This window comes from Perna viridis, chromosome 2, assembly GCF_037379345.1.
Source record: "Perna viridis isolate PV_CMFRI_1.1 ecotype Kerala chromosome 2, ASM3737934v1, whole genome shotgun sequence".
NCBI classification, from domain to species: Eukaryota; Metazoa; Mollusca; class Bivalvia; order Mytilida; family Mytilidae; genus Perna; species Perna viridis.
This window is the reverse complement of record NC_142446.1, coordinates 17,872,904-17,896,869: the sequence shown is the minus strand read 5'-3', so window position 1 is coordinate 17,896,869 and position 23,966 is coordinate 17,872,904. Positions and strand designations below refer to the sequence as shown.

Genomic DNA, 23,966 nt, shown 5'->3' with positions numbered 1-23,966 from the left:
CGGAAAAAAGTTCTTTTTTTTTTTACATTTTTGAAATTCTATACATATGATCTTTATATGTTACTTGTTTCCTAATACCTACAATAAATGATTTCACTTAAATTACTTACCAAAGTGTACTGGGGTCGATTGATCTTTGACCAGTCCTCTAATTAATGCAAAATAGCAGAAAACTTCACCGCTTTTCACTTTGATTAGTATGATATTCATAAACTACATTGATTTATCTTTCCATTGACATATGATATAGCCATATACCATCTAGGCCCATTAAACTCGAAAACTAAATAACTTTTTGATACCTGTCCGTAGCACTACTACAAAGTCAAATTGTCTAAGCTAACAGCAAGTCAAACCTGAAACTGCATTACAAATTTTAAATCATCCCAAAGAAGGTTGGTAACTTTTGCAACAGAATTAACATAACCTCCAAAAAAAAAGTTCCAGTCAAAAGAAAATAGATGTGTGAAAGAGCTTATTACACCCTACAGCATCACAATGAATCTGCATACTAAATTCCATTTATTAACAAAATATAGTGCAGAAAACAGGAAATACCAGTAGATGTGCATATGAGCTAAAAGCTTACAGTGCTTCAACATTATCAAAATTATTCAGTAAGATAGCTGAGATTTTAAACGATTATTGATAAAATCTGAAAGAAATGGAACAAAATTGTTCTGAAAAAGAAAAAAAGAAAAGAAAGTAAGTTGAAAAGCTTATTCATACTACAATCCATTATGATTAAGCGACATACAAAATTTCCAATCATTCCCTAAAAGGGTTGCTGAGATTAGATTTTTTATACAAAATATTTTGGGAAAGACACCCTAAAATGCAACAAATTGTTCCAGTAGACAGGTAGTAGATTTCTGTGAGGGATATTTATTGGGCATTCACTATGGCAATAGTAAAACTAATGTCTCTGAATCTAAAGGCTATAGATTTGAAGTCCTACAAACAGGTAAACTTTAAAGGAATGCCAACAATTCTTTTCAAGTTATAAAAATGTTGGCATAGATTGAAGTGAATGTACCTAGTCAGCCAAAAGTAAAGTTAGTTTGCCAGTTTCATACAGAAGACAAAAGAAAAATAAATCTGTCAAAAGGACAGTAAATGACACTAATTAATACAAAATTTAAGTCACTTAAAAGTGATTTTTTACAACACCCTATTTATTAGCATTTAAAATGCAATATTGACGGAGAGATATATAACATGAGATGGTTTGTAGAGAATATTGCTGTATCACATGAATACAAATGATTGGAACATAACAAAACATATATCTATGTTTTACAAGCCTAAATGATTTATTCTATAACTAGTGCTCCTGATGCATAGCTAACTGAAGAGTCTCGTTGTGACTTGCACTGACTTGACTGTGCATATTTAACAAACTTGAGTGACATTTTACGTCCATTTCCAGTATTTTTAATGGTTTTTACAGCCTGAAAAAAAAAAAAAAAAGCTAAATAGCACAGCTTCGAAAATAAGACTTTCAAAATCATTCTGCTAAAGGTACAATGATTGTAGAAATTCTTCACAAAATTTACTCAAATAATACTTAAATCCACATTTTTACCTTTTCTGCTAACTGACAGCATGGAGGCAAATTTTGACTTAAACAAGAGGCTCCCGGGAGCCTGAATCGCTTGAAAACTTTCCTTCTAATGTTTTGTACCTGGCTTAACATAATTAAGTGCAGCCTGTCCATAACAAACCCTGAATAATCTGAAAATCTGTATAAGCCAGACATTTTTTAAAATCCCTAATATATTAATTCAAATTTAAATTTATTTTTTAACCTTATTAAACCGAATATATGCATAAAAAACCAATTTTGAAGTCCAAAAAAGGTTCAGCTTAGACATGTTTCACTGTTAAAATGAGGTTAGTATATGTATTCAGTTGTGACTATTTCATAAATCTAAATAAATGTAATCAACTAAACTAAAACCAAATGCAACAAACTTACATGCAAAAGCACTCCTATAGGATATCTACCACAGATGGTATTGTGGAATTGCTTCAGGTAGTCTGAGAATTGTGATGGGTTCAGAGATTCAATGATATCCATTCCCTGCAACAAATATATTTTTTTTTTAAGTAGCAGTCTTTCTAAGTATCAGACATGGGGTGATTCATGCAAGTCAAAAACCCAAAATTCACTTCTGTTTCTTATACAGACCACACAACCAGTCATCGTTATTCAGTTCTTACACTTTCGAGATAAAAATAATTAGATTGTATATAAAATGGCACTTTGAAAGAATAATTAGGTAATTAATTGGAAAGGGTCAATAACCAAAATATTATCAAATACTTAAGATTTAACGAGTGTGCAGAACTTGTTCCACGCACGAGTTAAATCCTCAAGCCTTCTTGGCACGAATGACCATATTATAGTTATTCACGGTAACCAATTGATTATCCTTTTTATTATATAGATTTTCTTCATAATTTATCAATATTTTCAACATGAATTTTAAATTCTGTGATTGGCGGATTGATATCAAAGTTATGATGTCTTGGCGGGAGATAGTCCTTTTATTTCACTGTGTGAATTATCAAAATTTATTACACTGGGAACATTCGATAAACACTGCTATCTACACAATAATAATATTATTCTTGGTCTGGTTGACTTCAGAGTGAGATGAATGTTATCTTTAAACAGAAAGGACTATAGTAACACAAGTATGGCATATATAGATCAAAAAGTATCATTTGTTCAGTTGGTTTTTCTGAACTTTGTATCACCTCTAACATAGGCAGTGTCAGAATTTCATAAGGAACTAACTATTTAACTAAAATCTTGAACAAAGAGAGGTACACAGGTGTCAAATTACATCTTATGGTAACTATACTGTTATGTTAACAGTAACTACCATCCTTGTCAATTGCTTTAAGTTTCACTGAAATCAATCAAAAAGTTCTCAGTTAGAATTACTGTGGGCATTACTCACAAAAGGAGCCTGACTTCCCTATGTAATGTACACATATAATTCAAAAATTTCCATTTTATTTAAGCCTTTTATTAATTAATTCAATACAAAATTAAAGAAGTTAGAGAGCATGCTCACATACCCTAAGTCCCCTCATTGAAACAAGAACTCTTCTACATAGATTTTCTCGAATTGATGTGGCATAAATACAAGAGGCTCCCAGGAGCCTGAATTGCTCACCAGATTAAATTTTTGCCTTTCAAGGCCAATAACTCTAACAAGAAGTTGTGGTCTCACTAACCACACTTCTAACATTTTCATTACTTTACGTGTTAAAATTGTAATTTTCAAAGTTTCACTATGAATTCCCAGGACAAATGACATCTTAAAGTTGCACATTTTTACCTTTTCTGCTAACTGACAGCATGGAGGCAAATTTTGACTTAAACAAGAGGCTCCCGGGAGCCTGAATCGCTCACCTTGTTAAATTTTTGCCTTTCAAGGGCAATAACTCTAACAAGGAATTGTCAAGACAATTTGGACTCCATTTGATTCATTGGAGACTTTTGCAAGCCTTATAATAAGGATCATTTCAGCAATTGAAAGCTATTGGCTAAACCTAACAGATTTGGAGATGTATGCAAAAATCTGCTGTCTGACCTCATTGTTCTATTTTTAGAAACAGCAGCCATGTTTTTTCAGCGATCAAAAATCGGCCAATTTGTCGAGGATACCCTATAAAACAAAAATGTCAACTTTCATTGAACTTTGCAGAATAGTTTCTAAGGAGAATATTTTTTGAATAACATCATAACAGCAAAAAACGTCCAAAAAGGGCAATAACTCCAACATGGGTCAACAGATTCTCACAAAAGTTTGACCACAGATAGATCTCATCATGCTGAATACTTTTACCTATGTCAAATTTTGGTTAAACCTGTTTTGGAGATATATGCAAAAATCTGCTGTCTGACCCCTATGTTCTATTTTTAGTAACAGCGGCCATGTTTTTTACAAGATCAAAAATCCAAACGGTCATTTTGTGCAGGATACTCTAAGGAACAACCATCTTAAGTTTCATCCAAATCCATTCAGTCGTTTCAGAGGAGAAGATGTTTGAAGAAATTGTTAATGACGACGACGGATGCGAACATTTTTGTAATCTAAAAAATAGGAGGAATTTTACTGAAAAAGATGGACCAAATTGAAAAGGGGCCCAAATACCATATTATAAATACATGGTCAGATTGCTTATACTGAAGTTTGTGTCCGGAAACCAAAACAAACTTGTTTTCTTTGTTACTTTTTGGCCCCTTGTTTCAAAACAGTTTAGGCCATAGCTACAAATATTCTTTAGTGAGGTATAATTCTCTTGTGTCTGAATAACATGTACCAACCATTCTATCTAAGGCTTCTATAGACTGCCAAATTTGACCATGCGACTGGTCATAATATGTATAATGAAATCTTTGACCTGAAATAAAAACATATATTTGATAATGGGTAACTAATTATACATTACAGGTTTTTTTAAAACAAATCTATCAATTTTCATACTTAAATGAAAAACAAGGTAGGCTTGATATTGTCGGTACAGTAAAAGTCATATGTATTCAAGGACTTCAAAATTTGTGATTTGTCTTGAATTTCACTTTTTGTGGATTTCATAAGATTATCTAAAATTTCTAAATTGTAACTTGACAATCTCTGTGGAATTTGAGTGTGTGGTCTGACTTAACAACAAAACCACAACAGCAGCAGTTTGTCCATTTTCTGGAACAGATAATTACATGTGTAAATACACACACCATTATTTAATCACCTAGTTAATTTTATTACAAATAAGTAAGGCCATTCAAATTCAATTTCTGGGTTTTGATTCTAAGGCCATATATCATGACAATGAAGGATAAGACATTACTTTTTACCTTGTAGTAATCCCCAAAAAGTGATGAAGGTGTCATTTTATTGGCATGACGATAAAAATGGGTAAATACGTAACTAAGAAGAGGCTCCCAGAAGCCTGAGTCGCTCACCTTGTTGAATTATGCCTTTCAAGGGCAATAAATTTAACAAGGAACTGTCCAACAATTTTGACTCAAGAAGATTTTGGTTTAGACTTATCATTAGGATCATTTCAGCATTTGAAAATTTCTTTCTATCTATCATAGTTTTCAAGATATTGGCTGAAAACTAAAACTAGAGGCTCAAGAGAGCCTGAATTGCTCACCCGATTTACCATTTGCTTATTTGAAAAGCTTAAGGAATGAGACAGGCTAAGTTAATATTAACTGAATTGTCAATGTAGGAAATGCTTTTAATAGCATTTTTATGACCTGAACCAGAATTTTGTTTAGGCAACAGTTTTTGAATTATTTAAAAAAAAAACTGTCTCCCGACCACTATGTTCTGTTTTTAGTATAGGCAGCCATATCTATTCATGGATTAAAAATTAGGTCATTTCAAGCACTTAAGAACCAATATGCTTATTTTCATCAAATGATCTTAAATGGTTTTAGAGAAGATTTTCAAAGTTGTACATGCTGAAAAAAAGAAATTTTAAAAATTGTTACAGGAGCCATAACTCTTAAATCAGTAGACGAATCATTTCAAAAATTTTGGCATTGGTCAGTCTCATGATGCTAAACAAACTTACCCTGAACAAATTTTGCCAAAGCAACAGTTTTTGAGTTATTTGCAAAAAGCTGCCTTCGACCCCTATGTTCTGTTTTTAGTAATGGCTGCCATGTTTTCAGGGATTAAAAATCCCAACAGTCATTTTGTGTGGAATACCCTCTGGAATAAATATGCCAACTTTCACTGAATTCTGTATAATGGTTTTACAGAAGACTTTCAAAATTGCACATGCAAAAAATAGCAAAAAAAATTGATTCAGGGGCCGTAATTCCAACATCAAATGATGAATTGGCAAAAGTACGTCTCATGATGCTGAACAATATTACCCTGCCAGAATTTTGCTAAAGGAAACAATTTTTGAGTTATTTGCAAAAAACTGCCTTCTGATCACTATGTAGTATTTTAAGTAACAGGGGCCACATTTTCATGGATAAAAAATCCCAACAATCATTTTATGTGGGATACCCTAAAGAACAATTATGCCAACTTTCATTGAATTCTGTAAAATGGTTTTTGAGATATTCAAAGTTGTACATGTGGAAAATGCAAAAAAGCTGTTTCAGGGGCCATAACTCCTACATCAGTTAACAAATTGTTTTGAAATGTTTGGCATAAGTTTGTTGCTTGATGCTGAACAATATTACCCACTGCCAGAATTTTGCTAAAGGCAACAGTTTTGAGTTATTTGTCCAAAAAAAAAATGCCCTCAGACCCCTATGTTCTATTTTTAGTAATGGCGGCCATATTTTTTCATTGATAATAATCCCAACAGTCATTTTGTGCAAAATACTCCAAGGAACAATCATGCCAAGTTTATATCCTGTTGGACTAGTAGTTTCAGAGACGATTTTCAAACATTTCTCCACGAAAACAACGACAGACGCCAAGTGATGGCATAAGCTCACTTAGCCTCTGGCAAGGTGAGCTAAAAAAATTTTTTTTTTTTCACCTTTCAAGAGCAATAATCCTTACAAGGAGTTGTCTGACAACTTTGATCACTTAGAGACTTTTCTAGGCCTTATAATGAGGACCATTTCAGCAACTGAAAGAATTTGGCCTAATCTAACGGTTTTATAGATAAATGTGAAAAACTACTGTCTGACCCTTATGTTCTATTTTTAGTCACAGTGACCAAGTTTTTAGACAGATTGAAAATTCCTACATCAGTTATATGCAGGATACCCCAAGTGGACATTCATACCAAGTTTGGTCCCAATTGGTCGAGTAGTCAGAGGACAAGATTTTTTAAATAACATTAATAATAGCAAAAAAATGTTGACAAAAAGGTAATACCTCCAACATGGCTTAACATAATAAATTGAAAATTTTACCACAGATAGATCCAATCATGCTTAACACTATTACCATGTCAAAATTTGGCTTAACCTAGCAGAGATATATGCGAACAACTACTGTCTGACCCCTATGTTCTATATTTAGTAACAGCAGCCATGTTTTTTGATGGATAATTAATCCCCACATCAGTTCCGTGCAGGATACCCTATGGAACATTCATACCAAGTTTGGTTCTAATTAATCAAGTGGTGTCAGAGGAGGAGTTTTGAAAAGTTGTTAACAACGAAGACGCCAAGTGATGGCATGTGAGCTAAAATTTGGGGGTCAAGAATTTATTTTAAGCTGGTCTTATTTTTCTTATTTAAACAAACCCCAGTGGCAGAAGTCAGAAGATATCACAAAGAGATTCTCAGGATCTGCTAGGTATTTAGCAAATATTTTGCCATACATATCCTCCTTTTCAATAGAAAGTGATCCTACCAGGACTGGAATGACAGTAAAATGACCCTGCTTCCTGCAAAATACATTGTATAATTCATACTACAAACTACAGATCCTACAGGCAAATATTGTAACAGTAAGTATCAGTCATTAAGCATTATTAGGTTAATAAAAGAAGAACCAGACGTGGTGAAATGCAACAGATGCACCACCGTATAACACCCTATAAAAATATCAAATACTGCAGGGATCATCAAAAGGTCTTCAATAAGTGAAAACACTCCTTAAAGTAAGCTCTGAAAAACTCCAAAAACAACAGTAATAAAATCCACAGTAGAACAAAGAAAATCTTTCAAAATAACCCAAAGAGTCAAATAATGACATGAAGACACATTAATGACCAACATTGACATTAAGGCAGAATCGTTGATTTTTAACCAAGTTTCATGCTCCAAGCGCAGCAAAAAACTTGAAAATAGTAAACATCCAATCACCAAAATAAGATTAAGGCAATGAAAAATCACTGAAAACATATTTCATTCATAAAATATTTGTTGAAAATTTTGAATTTGACCTTAGACTTGATACCAAAAGCAATAAATTGTGGGATAATAAACAACACAGGGCCAAAAATTTAGAAGACATAAAATAATATTTTATATATAATATTTATAGTGCTGTTCTCTGGTATTGTCATCTGTTGACATTTGATATCCACATATTTAATATCAGTGTAAGGATCTCTAAGAAGTTGTATCATAAAGAAACATACATGTACCATAATAGTCAAGCTCGGTTTCTAGGGCTTATGTCTCCGTTTTGGAATAAAGGTCAAAAAGAGGCTAATGAAAACTTTTTTTTTCATTTCTGCACTATACATTTTACTTGAGTTAAAGTGCATGGATTGCCTACAGAAATAGAACCACATAAGACCATACCAATAAAGAAAGGATGTAAATGATTTTGGGGGTTATGTCCATTATTGTTAAAGAACTAGGAGCTGGATGGAACCAAAATAAAAAGCATTTCCTATACCTTTGTACATGTATAGACAGCTTATTTCTTTATCCTTTTCCATGATATAAAATTAAGGAGTTCTATAATGATGTATTTTAACATTTGACTCCTTTATTTGGTTCAAATTGTAGTCCAAAAGTAAACTTGGATGATTTTAATAAATATTACAAATATATTTGCAGTTCTTTGAAGCTGAATCTAATGTTATATTTTGATATTGGATTTTGGACCAAAGGTTCATATAACTAACAATAATACACAAAGTAAGTACCCTCCAAAACATATAGTGACAAAAAAATATGGCTTATCTGTACATGCTTAAATTGTCGGAAAACATTTGTCATTTTTCTCCATAATAGGAGCACAACTTTAATATGTATATTAATACAATACAGTTAGAATTATATTGGTTCAATTCTCTTTTAAGTTACAGATTACACAAAGAAGGTACGATCTGAAACATAAAGTTGAAAAAAGGCCATATGTCAAATTTCTCCATAAAATAAGGTGCAGATCTTCATTGTATTTCCATAAAAAAATATTGATGAAAATTTATTGGTCAGACACTATAAAAAAGCTATAAAATTGTTCAAACATTTTAGCAGAAAAGCTTATGATGCAACATCTCACAATAAAGCTGTATACCAATTTCATGTCATTTTATTGAGAGGATATAAAAACAGAGCGATGTAACAATTGTATAATAATCAGAGACACTTCCCAATAATGCTAATCTGTCTTGCATGTGTGGAATAAAGGCATCTTGTATTTATGTTAATAAATATGTAATTTCATATTGACCCTGTTATAGGTTTGAGGTCTGTCATATTAGTCGAGGCGGTCATTTTGGTCCCGAGGCATCACAGAGGGCCAATATGGCTGTCGAGGCCAACATGATTGACCGAAACCTATCACAGGGCCAATATGAAATTATATATTTATTGACAATTTCATTAACCAACTTGACTAGATGATTTGTAGAACACCTGTTTTCGTGTTTTATAAAAACATGTAGGTTTATTTGCATAGTCTTAAATATCATTTTGTATAAAATGGAAGATTCCTGCAGCTTTTAGTCTTGGTGAACAAAGTTCGTGAAATCCAATTCTAACTCAAAATGGCGATGTCAAATGACCGTAAGTTATGCTGCTGTATTGGCCGTGGTTTGATCCATATTGGCCCGTATAGATGCCTGGTTTGAATTCATATCAATTGGTCAGTTTTAGACATATTTTAATGTATTTTGGGTAGTTGGTTAATAATGTTAAATATTAAATATTAGAATTATATTCATTAGGAAACAGGCACACATCTAAGTAACAGGGTTTTTCAGTTATAATTGATTTCTTTTCTTTACTGTACATTTACACATAAGTCTTTACCTTTCCATTACTTTTGCTATATAAGGTAGTTGCATTTCTATACTGTGTTCATCTTCATCTGTGTCAATCTTCATAGTCTCAAATCTACCCGTAGCGTAAAGTTCTTCATTCACTGCAAGTATTGAATCATCCTAAATAGTACTGTTTAAGGCATTTAAAGTGTAAATACAAGAAAAACTCAATGCACTTGGAAATGTTTTATTCAAAGTCACCAAAACAAAGCCAAGACATTTATATTTATATCTGTGGAAACAATAACTAAACTTTACTTTATATACAGCAACAAGTATATTACATGAAAGCCTAATCAGAGTATAATTTTATTTCATTAACTATCGCTGAAAATTAGCATATCATTAGACAAATGTTCTTCTCAATTATCAGGCCAATTTTCGAAAGGTCAAACGAAGCAATTTTCATATCATGATCAATAATTTGTCTGGACCTCCGTCATCTCCATGTAATTGTCAACATAAATTTCTTCAATTATGTATTAACACTGAACAAGTTAAAAACTTCAGTATTGGTTATGAACTACCTAAAGAATGTACTTACATGTATGTACATAAACTAAATATTTGTCAAATTTATCATATTTTTCCATATTAAAAGGTGCACATCATTGTAAATAAAACAATATGCAAGGTTTAAAGTAGATTGGTTCAATGCAATATACTTTTTGAGTTATCTATGATTTGCTGCAAATTTTTAAGTCTTTAGTATGACTGGGACATTTCTACCAAGGATCAAATCCACAACCTCCCACATTCATGCCAATCATCACCTAGGTAGGTAATGTGACAACCCAAGCTGACATGTGAACAGACAGACATAATGTCACCACTGAGGCAGATAAGGTGACAACCCAAGCTGGCATGTGAACTGACAGACAAAATGTCATCACAGAGGCAGATAAGGTGACAACTGAAGCTGGCGTGTGAACCAACGGACACAATGTCATCACTAAGGCTGATAAAGTGACAACCAAGCCGACATGTGAACTGACAAACACAATGTCATCACTGAGCCAGATTAGGTGACAACCCAAGCCGACGTGAACTGACGGACATAATGTCATCACAGAGGCAGATAAGGTGACAACCCAAGCTGACATGTGAACTGATAGACACAAAGTCATCAGTAGTTGCTGAGAAAACTGTGACAGAAAAAAAGCTTTTAAAGACGCACAGACAAGGGTAAAACAGTATAACAAGTTTTAATATCATTGCAAAAAGAAAAAGACAATAATAAGCTAAATTTATAATTCTTATGTAACATATAAAAGAGTTCAAATTGGAAAAAACGATAATACTTTATTGAATGAATCTTTTTTTTTTTTTCAACAGCAATTCTGTGAAATTAAGTATTAAATTAAGTATCTTTTGAAAACCATTACAATTACAGTACTATTAATCAAAGCAGCTTACTTGCATTATCTACTATCAAGTCGTAGAGAGGTGTCTGGTATCTTTCTGTAGCAGTTAAGGCACAACCAGAAAGCCTTACATGATGGGAAGGCCCAAGTATAAACACACGCTTTCTGTAATTACATTCAAGAGATCAGAAGAGAAATGGGTTTATACACATTCAAATGTGATGACATTTAAATATGAAGTAAATCAACAAAAAAATGGACCATGGGGTACAGTTTGTTAGGATGGAAGTTACAACCTGAACAGTTGGGACGTGTTGAGACTCCACATTCCAGCGTTAAACAGATTTGAAGTTTGTACGAAAGCTGACACCATATGGTACATAGGTTTTTGAACAAGAATAAATGTAATTAAAAAACTTTGAAATTTGATTTTACTTACTACAGTCTAAAAACACAACAGTTAGATTCAAGAATATACATTTAGAAGAGCTAAGAATCCTGTTTCCAGTAACCCTACCATATAATATTTGCCATACTTGTTGGCATTTAAGAAGTCTTGTGTATGGCCCTTTTCAGCTACCGATTGCTTAATGGTTATTGCAATAATCCCAACAATTAAGCCTGGTTTGACTTTCATGATACAGTAAATGCTGTGTGGTTGGCAGAAAAGCGGTGACTGGCTATTTCCAAGTCTTCAACTGGACTCAGCAATAAGCCCTAGGTGAAGATCAAACCTATAACCTCCCCATCTCAACTGACCTAAAATCTGATATAAACAAAAACCGTGTACTTACATGTTTGTAGGGTCAATCTGTTTATAAGCATAACCACCACATGCGCCACAGTAAAAATAACCTGCATGTCTGAAAACATGATATATATTTGATTAATGATGAACTGTAAGAATGATATTTGTAATCTCGTACATATACAAAGATACCTGAACTTCTTAACTCAGTTAACTTATATTTGATGCAAAACTTCTACAGTAAGCTATAATGGTAAGATTTTGATCAAATCAAAACAACTGTAGCAAAACTATTTCTAAGTTCAAAGGGACATACCTCTCACAAAAAAATTAAGAATAAAATTTTCCTGGTAATACATGTATGTACCAGTACAATGACATAATATGTCTCCAGACTACATTCAAAGTTTTGTGACATTTGATGCAGAAGTGTTTAAGGAGTTGTGACTGCATGTATAATCTGCTTCAGTAGAACATTTCATAAAATTTCAAATTTCAAAATGGTATTTCTTCTACGCAATTCAGCAGATAATAAATTCCATGTAATAATATGAACAACTACATATCAAGTCCTTACATCATATGTGCCTACAAAATTTGATATTAAAGTTCATTTTATCTCCCCCAGTCCTGCAAACTGCATCCACTTGCAGTACTCATCACAACCACACAACAGCTTCATAAAATTATGTTGAGAGGCTGCAGAGAAGTTGCGCTTTGAACTGACAACTTAATTATGACGATTTTTGACAAATTTCTCAGTTCAAAGGGCAGGCAAATTTCCAAGTTCAAAGGGGCATAACTCCCACCAAAATTAGGGGAACAAAATTTCCTGGTAAAAAGCACAAAAACAGATGATATTCTTGCTACATACCGAGTTTCCTAAAATTTGGTTCAGTAGTTTCAGAGGAGTTGGTCTGACAAACTTTGTGATGGACACACGGACAGACAGACAAGCCAAAAACAATATGTCTCCACACCAAAGAGGGGGAGACATAATTTGGTGCAGAAGTTTCTGCAGATATTCAGTTGATCAAAAATTGGTGGTAATATGCACAATTGTAAAACTTGTTGAATCAAAATGGCAGTGCAATATGATTGACTACAAATGGTGACTAACAATGCAACAAAATTTGAACAAAATCTGAGTCCATCCACAAAGTGTTCCTATGGTGTACCATGTACGAATTCAACAAAATCCCATTACTCCTGTGAAATTTGCCAAATCATAACCGCAGCGCTAAATGATCAATTATAAATGGCGACCAACAAACCTACAAAACTTGAACAAAATCTGTCAAGTGGTTTATAAGGAGTTGTGTCCAAAAATGTGACCAGACAGCCTTCTGGTAGTGGCAGGGAAAAAAATTGCATTTAACCTAAATTTTGCAGACACAAAATTTTCAAATTTTTTTGGTTAATATTCTTTTCTCTATTGTGGGCACAATAAGAAAAAAAACCACATTTATTCTGGTTAAATACCTACATAGACTCTGTAACACAGTCAGTGATAGACTTTATAAATGGTGGACCACACTCATTCCTTGACAAACCTTCACACACCTTACATGTATACATGTATGTTTAACATTTCATCAAAATCATGCGATGATCAGAAGAAATATTTGTCCCTTTTAATTCCCAGCAAGATTCATCTAATGATGATCTTACAATTCTACAGTAGATGTGTAGGTTTATTTAAACCCATCTCCCCCCCAAAAAAACAACAATAACAAACAAACAAATCTAAGAAATAACATAGAAGCCATAATTTTAACCTAGAAAAGTAATACAGCTTGATTTTTCACATCTTACATTTATGTGTTAAAATACATTCATTACAACTTTCTATATTAAAAAAATACCAATAGTACCTTTAACTTAAGTCTGGTGATTTGATTAACAACTATCTAATATATTTTGTATATAACTGTTGAACAGACACGCCAGATGTTAAATAAGTCTAGTAACTACATTGGTGGATCAAGAGAATCATCTACGGAGAGATAGGGTGGACAAAAAATCTTTGATAAACACTGTTTTACACATGCAAAAACACACAAAAATGTGTTATTTTCATAAATTTTCAATTTCATAAGATGAAGCCTGCCCCCTCTAGGGCCCGTTTGCCCTGTCTATGAACTAACTCAATAAGTACTTACGGTGCAATTATGGCCCGTGCCGGATACTGCACTGCTTTAGCAGGTGCTAACCAATTAGACAGCTGTGAATTTAACTCAGTACCTAAAAATAACAAATTACGTGCTGAATCTTCATTGTGACAATAAATGATGAATTCTTAAGGCAGTAACTTCAAATGAATTAGCCAAGAGTTATGAGTAAACACTGAATCAGGTCATAAGTTTACTGGTTAACTGGTAGTACACTTTACATAACTTAAGGTAGATTATTAATCTTCGGCCAATTCCATGTTATACATGTACATGTATATAGTGGTTACAGTTAATACTGTGAAAGTACTATTGTTCGTGGGGTACCAATTTTCGTGGTTAGACCAAACCATGAAATTTGGTTCCCAACAAATAAGAGATTCCCATTGATGTGTTTACTGAAAACATTAAAACTAAGAATTCAAGAAAACTTGTGCTTCTTCCCTGATCCACAAAAAATTGGTATCCATGAATTAAACTACTTTCACAGTATGGGATTAATAATTATAGAGAGTAAATACATTTTATAGCCAACATTCTATTATCATATATGAAAACATAGGGTAAGGCTCAGACTAAAAATGTATAAAACCTGCATCTCAGCAAAACAATTCATATTTTAGCTTTTCACAAATTCTTATCTGATTATCCTTTAATTATATTTACTTATATATTTCTTAATTACTTCAATTGTCCTCTCCAATCACTAACAAAATATGTTGTAATAAACATCTTTGTGGAGCACAGTATGTTGAAATCTGTCCACTTGGGGTCAGTATGGCCAATATTAGTTATTGACATACTTCAGCAAAGGGACAAGTTTACAGTTCATTATAGACACAACAACTGGTTTAGATACAATATAGCACAAATTTGAAATTCAATTAGAGGTGAAAAAAAGTTCTGCTTTAAGGGTACTAATCAAATACCTTACCTTCAATCCCTGTGACTAAAAATCATAGGACATGTTAATTTGCTAGAAAAACGCAGGCAATAACTCTTACATGGAGTTGTCTGACAACTTTGGTTTATTGAAAGACTTTTGTAGGCCTTATAACAAGGAAAATTTCAGTAATTGAAAGAATTTGGCTAAACCTAACTTTTTTTTTAGATGTATGAGAAAAACTTCTGACTGACCCTTTTGTTCTATTTTTAGTAACAGCAGCCATGTTTTTCCATGGATCAAAAATTCCTACAACAGTTCTATGAAAAATACCAGAAGGAACATTCCTACCATATTAGGTTCCATTTGGTCTGGTACTGTCAGAGAAGAAGATTTTTTAAAGAAATAACATTAAAAATAGCAAAAAAAAACAAGGGCTCCCAGAAGCCAGAATTTCTCACCTGGTTAAATTTTTGCCTTTCAAGGGCAATATATTTAACAAGGAGTTGTCCACAATTTTCACTCCAAAAGACTTTGGTAGGACTTATCATAAGGATCATTTCAGCAACTGATAGTTTCTTTCTTTCTTTTATAGTTTTCAAGATATTAGCTGAAAACTGTAAAAAAAATGCCATTTTTCAATTTTCAAGGGCAGAAACTCTTACAAGGAGTACACTGACAACGTTGATCCCTAAACACTTTTGAAGGCCTTATAATAAGGATCAATTCAGCAATTGAAAGAGTTTGGCTAAACTTAATGGTTTTGGAGATGTATGCGAAAAACCACTGTCTGACCCCTATGTTCTATTTTTAGTAATGGGGGCCATGTTTTTGACAAATCAAAAATCCCCACATCAGTTCTATGCTGGATACCCCAAGGAACATTCATACAAAGTTTGGTACCAGTTGGTCAAGTGGTGTCAGAGGAGCAGAGTTTTGAAAAATTGTTAATTACTGACAACGACGACGACGGAGGCCAAGTGATGGCAATAGCTCACCTGGCCTTTGGCTAGGTGAGCTAAATGACAAGCAAAATTTCCTGAAAATATGCACAACTAAATATGAAGTTCTTGCTAGAACCAAGTTTCAAGAAATTTTGTTCAGTAGTTTCAGAAAGGCTGTGATAACAAACTGATACATGATGATTTACGGTAAATATACGGCAGAAGTTCAAAAGGGCATAACTCCCTTAAAAATTAAGAAAATCAAAATTTTCCAGATAATAAACACAACTATATTTGGTGTTCTTGCTACATACCAAATTTTTGAAATTCTGTTGGGTAGTTTAAGAGGAGTTGTTATGACAATAACAATTACATAATAACATAATGAATAACAATTAATTTCTAAGTTCAAAGGGGCATTATATTTCGAACTCCCATAAAAATTAAGAGAATCAAAATTTCTTGATGATATGCACAACAACATACATGTACATGTATGGTATTCATGCTACATACCAAGTTTTATGAAATTCTGTTGGGTAGTTTCAGAGGTGCAGTGATAACAAGATAAGCACACCTTTTAAAGGAAACAAACTTCATATACATAAACTTCAAGCATAATTTACTTGATATGCCAGAAAAAAAAAACAAAAAAAACAAACAAATCTCCAGCTGAAAAATGACAAAACACAAGGATGGAAGGAAGGAACCTCTTTATGACAAGTATTTACTTATTTCATATTAAAATAAGGAAAGTGGATAATATTTAGGGGCCTAATATTTACAGCAGTGGCTGCTCATCCATTCATTCATGGATGGGGAGTCTTTTCAGGCTAATCATCCACACATTCGGTTTCAGTCAATAACACACAGTATCATGATGAACAAGCCTCATATATGTTAGTTATGAGGAAATTGTGAGAAATATATGTTTTATAAATCTATACAAAATTATACAAATACAATTTAAATCGTATCTGATGTAACAAATATCGATTAAAAATCATTCAGAATTAATACAAAATACACATTCAACAAACTTGAAAGACTATTTTAAACAAAGTATGTACCTCCAGAAAGATTGTTTCAGCACATTTTAAATTATAATGCCGCCATTCCAGACAGCAATCACAGGCTATTTAATTTCAGACAATATTTCTCCTTACACGTAAAACATGTCCACTAACACTGCCCACCCGTAGCCAGGGGGTGGGTTCTTGAGGTTCTTAACCAATAAGCAGTATTAAAGTAAATGTTTTGTTTGATTTGTGACTATTAAAGTCAATAGAACCTCATGGTGCGAGTTGAAGAATCCCCATTACAAATTCCTGCCTACAGGCCTGCACTGGCCTTCACCTTAAAACTATATAGATTTCTAATAGTCGTACATTTGCAGATGAGTTTGCCAATTTTTCCGTAACAAATCGGGCTTTTCCATCATGATTCTGTATGTCTTTGATGCAAATCGGATGTGTTGTCAATTAGCCTGAAGAGGCTCCCCATCCACGAATGTGTGGATGAGCAGCCACTGCCAATATTAATGATATGAACAAAGTGTTGCTAAGACTAAAATCAAATTAAAATCGAAAATGAGTAAAATGCTACGCTGTATAGATACATATAGTATATACAGTTTGTATTCATAGAGTGCCTGCGCATGTGCACATTGGCTCGTAACCTTGTGGTCTCTGGGAGTGTGGCTGTGGCCAGGCAGTGCATCATACATGTACTATTGTCATTGACATTGGTATGTATTTCAAGCTCCTTTGCTTCATATATCTTAAAACGTGACTCAAGTTGTTTACTCATTACCATCATCTGTATACCAGCTTCCTGCGTGAGATGCTCGTCTAACTTTTGCCATTTTAGACCCTATCTTGTTAAAATGGTTCGACTTCACCACTTTGTTTATGTTCTTTTTTCAATCCGGAAGTTAATCAAATTTTATTTACGCAAGCGTTTGGAATGTTTTAATGGCGGGAAATTTGAAAAAGTTGACTTAGAAAAAAATCCAATGCTACATCCCTCAGAAAATCAAATGGTTGCTGCATATTGGTACTGTTCCGTAAATTCTACCTATGGACAATCTAAACTATATAGTAAGGGCTACAGAGGGAGTTTAGATGCACATATAGAGGAGCGACCCGAGAAGATAGATCACCTGATCGCAGGCGCGGATCCAAGGACTGGCGTGCCGGGCGTAAGCCCCCTCTACATCGGTAAGAAAAAATTTTTTACCACAAGTTTCACCCCATAATATTTTTTGCCTTGCTTTACATGGTATTTAATTCAATTAACGGCCCCCTAAACTAAATTCTGGATCCGCCCCTGGATCGGAAACAGCTATTCTAGAGATTATTCAAAACATATTGGGTGCATTAGTAGAACGCAAGTCAACAATTAATCATTTCAATGTTATATCCACGGTTAACTATAATAGTTCGGAAACTGACCACTTAAGTTCGTAATAACAGTGACCTATAATTTAATGACCGGTCTACGTGTAGCAAGCCAAAGTGAAAAAAATCAATATTTTGTAATATTAGAAAATAAATTTTAAATATTACAAAATCATTTTTTAACATTAGATTTGATTGGATTTTGGATCCGGGTTAAATTTAGGTAACTCACTAGATGGCAGTGGACGATACCCGCTAAATATGAATGAGTAATGTCAGGGGTTTGAGGGAGCGAGGGTGGACTCAAAACCCTGACGGGAGGATGTTTTAAATATTACAAAATGATTTTCTAATATTAAAAAATCGTAGTTGAATACATCAAATCCATTTTCTAATATTAGAAAATCAATTTCTAATATAAAAAAAATCGTTTTTTAATATTAGAAATTCAATCAAATTCTTAATATCAAAAACTGATTTTTTAATATTAAAAAAGGTTTTGTAATATTAGAAATCAAATTTGAAATATTAAAAATGAATTTGTAATATTGAAAAAATCATTTTTAATACTACAAAACACTCATTTTTGTCCACCTTGGCTTGCCATATCAGTGGTTATAAGTATACTCACTATAACCAAAGACCTATAATTACAGGTCTATGCTAGAACAAGGTACTTTAGCATCAAATCAATTAAACTGACTCAATGATATTCAAAATCAATATAATATAAAGATTAAAATAAAACTTTGAAAATACAATCAAAAAGCTTTAATTTGTATAATGTCATAACGACCAAAAATACAGTAAATGGAAAAATGAACATCACAAGTATCTTAACTGTTCTCTACACTGCTTTCAAATATACATACATCTTGGCCTTCTAATTCCACACTGAAATACTGTAATGATACAATAGGGGTAACAACCTCGAACAGCAATACAGACCGATCAGAAGTACTCGGCCATTTCCGCTACACGAAAAAATAACTGGAAAGGCTGGGGAGTTCCGATTGTAATACAGGCCTCTCAAGATCGATGTTAGTGGTTTTTTGTCAAGGATGGCTATTTATAGCCTAAACTTGAGAAAGAGATCGTCGGCGACTGTGATTCAACCGGAAGTGGGATAATACCACATGGAACTGCCAAAATATTCCACGGGCTGTTCTCTTTACCCTCCCCATTTCCACCTTGCAAAATTTATGATAGTATATCACTCCGCCGACAATCATTCAATTGTCCACACTCCCATGTAAAGTTTAATATGTGTTGTTCTATTTTTCGTGAGAGATTTAAGTATTTTGACATTAAAACTTTTGTAATATTTGTTGAACTGCAATATTTCTATATTATGTGCTTATTTTAAACTATTTGAAATTTGTTTTAGCGAGCAGGACTATTTGGTTTTTTTTTTCGAATTGACCTGGCGCAGGTCAAACACGGTCTCTCGAATAATCGAAAACCTTGTGGTAGAACTCAGTAATAATGCGTTGACCATTGTTGAAGAAGATAACGTTTACTAGATGTTGTCGTTATAAAGTCCATACAAAATGTTATTTTAAGAACTTCACATAAAGGCGTCAAGGCTACGACGTTACCATGTCGCTAAGAGTAAGTAATTCGCGTTTTTCCCGACATTCTGGGGGCCGACAAAAGTGAAATTTTAAATGAAATGAAATCTAGTACAATGTAAGAAAAAGAAAAAGAATTAAAGCCCATAATTCAAATGAAAATACTTAACCACTTTGAATTTAAAATGAGCACTTTTTCTGAGTTCATTTCGTTGTCCATTCATGAATTTTCTGTCTGGCACATACAGCAGCTTCACGAATCGGCAATTTTCTTGGTGTGTCACTGGTTCCCGGTTGATAGCAATCTCTGTTTTCCGGTTCGTAAATCATCTAAATGCGCACAAGAACGATTTCTCTATTAGATCAGGAACTACTTAAAAATGCACTGCTCTTCTTGATGCACACGTGAATAAGCAAATGTAAACTTTGCTTTCGTGTCCGGTAATGTCTCTCACGAATAAGGCTCCGGTAGTCCACGCCTGTTACGGTAAATGGCGGTGTCCATCAATCGTATCTTTGGTAGTGGCGGCGGATCAGGTGCACTGTACGGTTTCCCGATAACTTTGCGGCATGTGACACATCACCGAATAATTTTCTTTACTACTTGTGGTATTTTCGGAATCCAATAGTTCTGGCGTATTTCGGTGACGATCGCAAGTACTCCCGAATGTTTCATCTTAGCGTGTATTTCCAGTATCAATAGCTCGATGAATCGATTGTGGGTTGGCAGTAGATACGCAAATTTCGACTGCACTAATCAGTGCGTTGTGGATTCTCCCACCCGCAACGAATGATTTCATGTCCAACTAAGTAAAGTCGCAGTTGCCGAATTAACGCATTCGTCGTCTTTTCCTGTGATTTCAGAATTTCAATTTCATTACTGAATAAAGTCATTTGAGTTGTCATTATCCAATTTGTAATTGATTCCTCCATCTCATTACATGTAACGACTTTGTTCACTGTTCGTTCCAGACTAGGTTTTCGGCAATTCCTAATGAATCGATGTATCAACGATGTTAATCGTAACAATTGTTTTATGTACTGAATCTCGTAATGTCCACTATTTTGTGAATTCTTGTTGTGTCATCCATATCGCTCGTCGTTTGTAATGCTACGTTAACATTTTCCTCCAAGTCTGCGCTTGTCGTAAGAGCGCTAGTGTTCGTATTCCATTCTGGCCATTTAGCTTTGGAAGTGATCCATTCCAGTCCATTAATCCATAATTTCGACTTTGCCAATGGCAATAAATCGATCCCTCTTGTCAATAAGTCGGCGGGGTTGTCATTTGTCGAACAATATCTCTAATCTGAATCGTTTGTAAGTGATTTGATCTCGGACACTCTGTTCCGTAGAAACTTCTTCATTTGTTTGTTTGATGCCAACCGTTGCAGTACGATCTGACTGTCCGACCAGTAGGTGGTTTTGTTGACTGTAAGTGCGGATGTTACACGTGAAGCGATCCTTGCCCCTATTACAGCGGCCATTAGCTCCAGTTGCGGCAAAGTTAGTGTCTTCAGAGGGACTACACGGCCTTTGGCGAATGCTAATTTCGATTCATTGTCGCTTGTCAAATAAATTGCTGATCCGACATCGACGAAAACGTGTAACTCAGTGTTACTTTCGTTTGTTGAGTTCGTCGAAATATTGTCGTGACATTTCAGTTTCCATAGCTAATTCCAAGTCTTTAGCTAGTGTAGTCCATTCCTGTTGAATGCTAAGCGGTAGTGGCTCGTCCCATCTGTATTTGTCCTTCCACAGACACTGCATAAGCATCTTTGATCGGATAGTAACTGGTGACAACATTCCTAAAGGATCACATACACGAGATGACTGCCCGAGAACTTCCCGCTTCGTAATATTTGGTTCCGTAACGTCCGTAACTTTCACCTTCTGGAAAAACATCGTGTCTTTTCCGTGTTCCACGCCTAGTGTTTTGACTGTTGTTTCCTTCTCTGCTTCGTTTTCCTCAATCGCTTCATCCATAAGTTCACTGCTATTTGAACTCCATGAGCGCAAATTGAATCCTCCGGCGGACATTACATCTCTGGCCTCCTTGAAATAAGCTATAGCGTCGTCTTTTGTGTTTACGCTTGACATGATATTGTCTACATCCAAGTACTGTTTCATTGTTTCCGAAATTTCAGTGTTATTCTCGTCTAGGTGTTTGAATAGAGTGGCGTTAAGAATAAACGGTGAGCGACTTGAACCTGTAGGTTGTAAGTTTTCCATGTGGCTCATTTGTGTCGGCTAACCAGAAGAAACGAGTTGCGTCCCTATCTTTTTTCATGTAGGTCTACTTGCAAAAATGCTGCTGATTCCATACTTTCTGATTCTAAATCTCATGAGGATTTTTGTCAAGTCGTTTAAATCAGGCGGGGTTGACTTCAAACATTCGTTTAGGCTATGTGCATCTTGACGTGGTTTACAACTGCAATCGCATACTATACGGATTGGAGTAGTCCCGGAGTCCTTCTTCACGGGGTGATGGGGAATGTAATGGACAATACGCTTATTGTATTGATTGTCTGTTTCAGGAACTCTCTCAATGAAACCTCTTCTTTCTTCTTAATCGATTACCTCTGTGTATTTCTGTAGTAAATACGGCTCCTTACTCAAGCGCCTCACTATGTTTTCGGTCCTGCTCTTGGCAACTGCAGTATTTGAAGGTAGTTCGGAGTGTTCTGGTTTCCAAGTTCGTCTCATCCGTATCCTGACATGAGTTGATTCCAATGGACTTAAGTTTCCAGTACTCTTCTATCTCTATTTCCTCGAAATGACGCGATGTTATCACATTTAGCTTTACTGTTGACGCTGTTGTCTGACTAACGCTTTTGTTCACTGGTCTTGAGAGTAAATATCCAATTTTCGATTGGACGGCAGTGGGTCCGTTACCTCTTATCACTCGATCTCCTACGATTTCTCAATAGTAGTCTGCGCCTACAAGTAGGTCTATCTCAAATCGTTCTCCGTCTCGTACTGGGTATGCCAACTTAAGACCTCACAAGTACGGTAAGTTGTGTGTGGCATTTGCATGATGTCTTGCATTGCAACGGAATAGCAATTTGTGGGACAATTAGCGCGTCTATTTGCACTTTTTCTCCTGTGTTGGTCTGAACGTTAATTGTTGTAACATCTAAGTTTCACTATTTTTGCTACGTATTTCCGAACGCTGACAGCTGCATATTGACTTTCCCGGTCGGTTCGACTCCTAGATTATCAGCTAACTTCTGTGTAATGAAAAAACGTGGAGTGCCCTCATGAAATAAAATGTTTGTTTCAACTCCTTTGTCGTTCAATAAAATCTCACTGCTTCTTTGTGATGGGCTCATTACAGTTGTCTCATCATGCGTTGATACTACGTTAATAGATGTTGTCTGTGGTTTTGCATTTTCAGTCAGTGCCCGTTGTTGACTCCTTTCCTTTGCAGATACTAGTGTGATGCACCGATTTGCATTTCTTACATCGTTTCGTTGATTTGCATGCGGATACACGGTGTGCTTCTAAACAGTTATAGCATAATTGTTTCTGTTTCACAATTTTCAGTCTTGCGTTAACATCCGTTACTTTGGTACAGTCTACCGGAAAATGGTCCCCGGTACAAAATATACAAGATCGTGTAGTATACTTTTTTATCTTGTTGTTTGTCTTTGGCCGCATTCCCGTCAAAAATGCTGTAGCGTGCATCTTACTCCCTTTCCAGCTTCTAGTGCGTATATTTCATCGCTGATCGATATGCGTAGTTTCCCCAAAGTTAGCGTGCTTTTCTTGTGTTCTCGCGCTATAGATTTCTGATTTCTGATGGCAATTTCTCTAGGATAACTGGCACTAAGATCGATCCGTACATATCCGACGTCTGACATAGTGTTTCTAATCCACGGACGTAAGACTCAAGTTTATCTTCGTATGCTCTCAAACTATAGACATCGTTTATTTTGTTGGTGCAGGCAATTTCAAGAGAGCGCTTTTGTGTATGCGTGAATCCTTTTACTCGGATTTCCGTATCTGCCTTTGAGTAGATTGAGTGCGGTATCGTAATTTCCGTTGGTCAAAGCAAAACTTTCTACAGTTTGTGCGGCGCTTCCCTCGAGCTGGGCAAGTAAGTAGCTGAATTTTTGTATGGGTGTCAAAATGCCATTGGAATGTATTGATGATTC

The 23,966-nt window shown here is 34.6% G+C and overlaps 1 protein-coding gene across 1 annotated transcript; it reads right to left on the bottom strand.

The window, feature by feature from the left end:
- Nucleotides 1-503: 503 nt before the first annotated feature.
- Nucleotides 504-17,796, bottom strand: LOC148623881 (protein MEMO1-like). Its single transcript, XM_088566165.1, has 9 exons — nt 17,655-17,796; nt 14,007-14,088; nt 11,891-11,959; nt 11,149-11,261; nt 9,722-9,833; nt 7,253-7,395; nt 4,346-4,422; nt 1,979-2,083; nt 504-1,451 (listed from the first exon to the last, which is right to left on the bottom strand). Exons 1-9 carry the CDS (start codon nt 17,704-17,706, stop codon nt 1,314-1,316), a joined length of 891 nt encoding a protein of 296 aa, XP_088422291.1. The 5' UTR covers nt 17,707-17,796; the 3' UTR covers nt 504-1,313.
- Nucleotides 17,797-23,966: the final 6,170 nt, after the last annotated feature.

Excerpts from the sequence above, each read along its gene's own strand:
- LOC148623881 (XM_088566165.1), bottom strand. The coding sequence starts at position 17,706 with ATGGCAAAAGTTAGACGAGCATCTCACGCAGGAAGCTGGTATACAGAT. Across the intron at positions 14,089-17,654 it reads AAGCTGGTATACAGATGATG|GTACTGAGTTAAATTCACAG; the intron begins GTAATGAGTAAA and ends TGTTATTTTTAG. Across the intron at positions 2,084-4,345 it reads TAGAAGCCTTAGATAGAATG|GGAATGGATATCATTGAATC; the intron begins GTTGGTACATGT and ends TATTTGTTGCAG.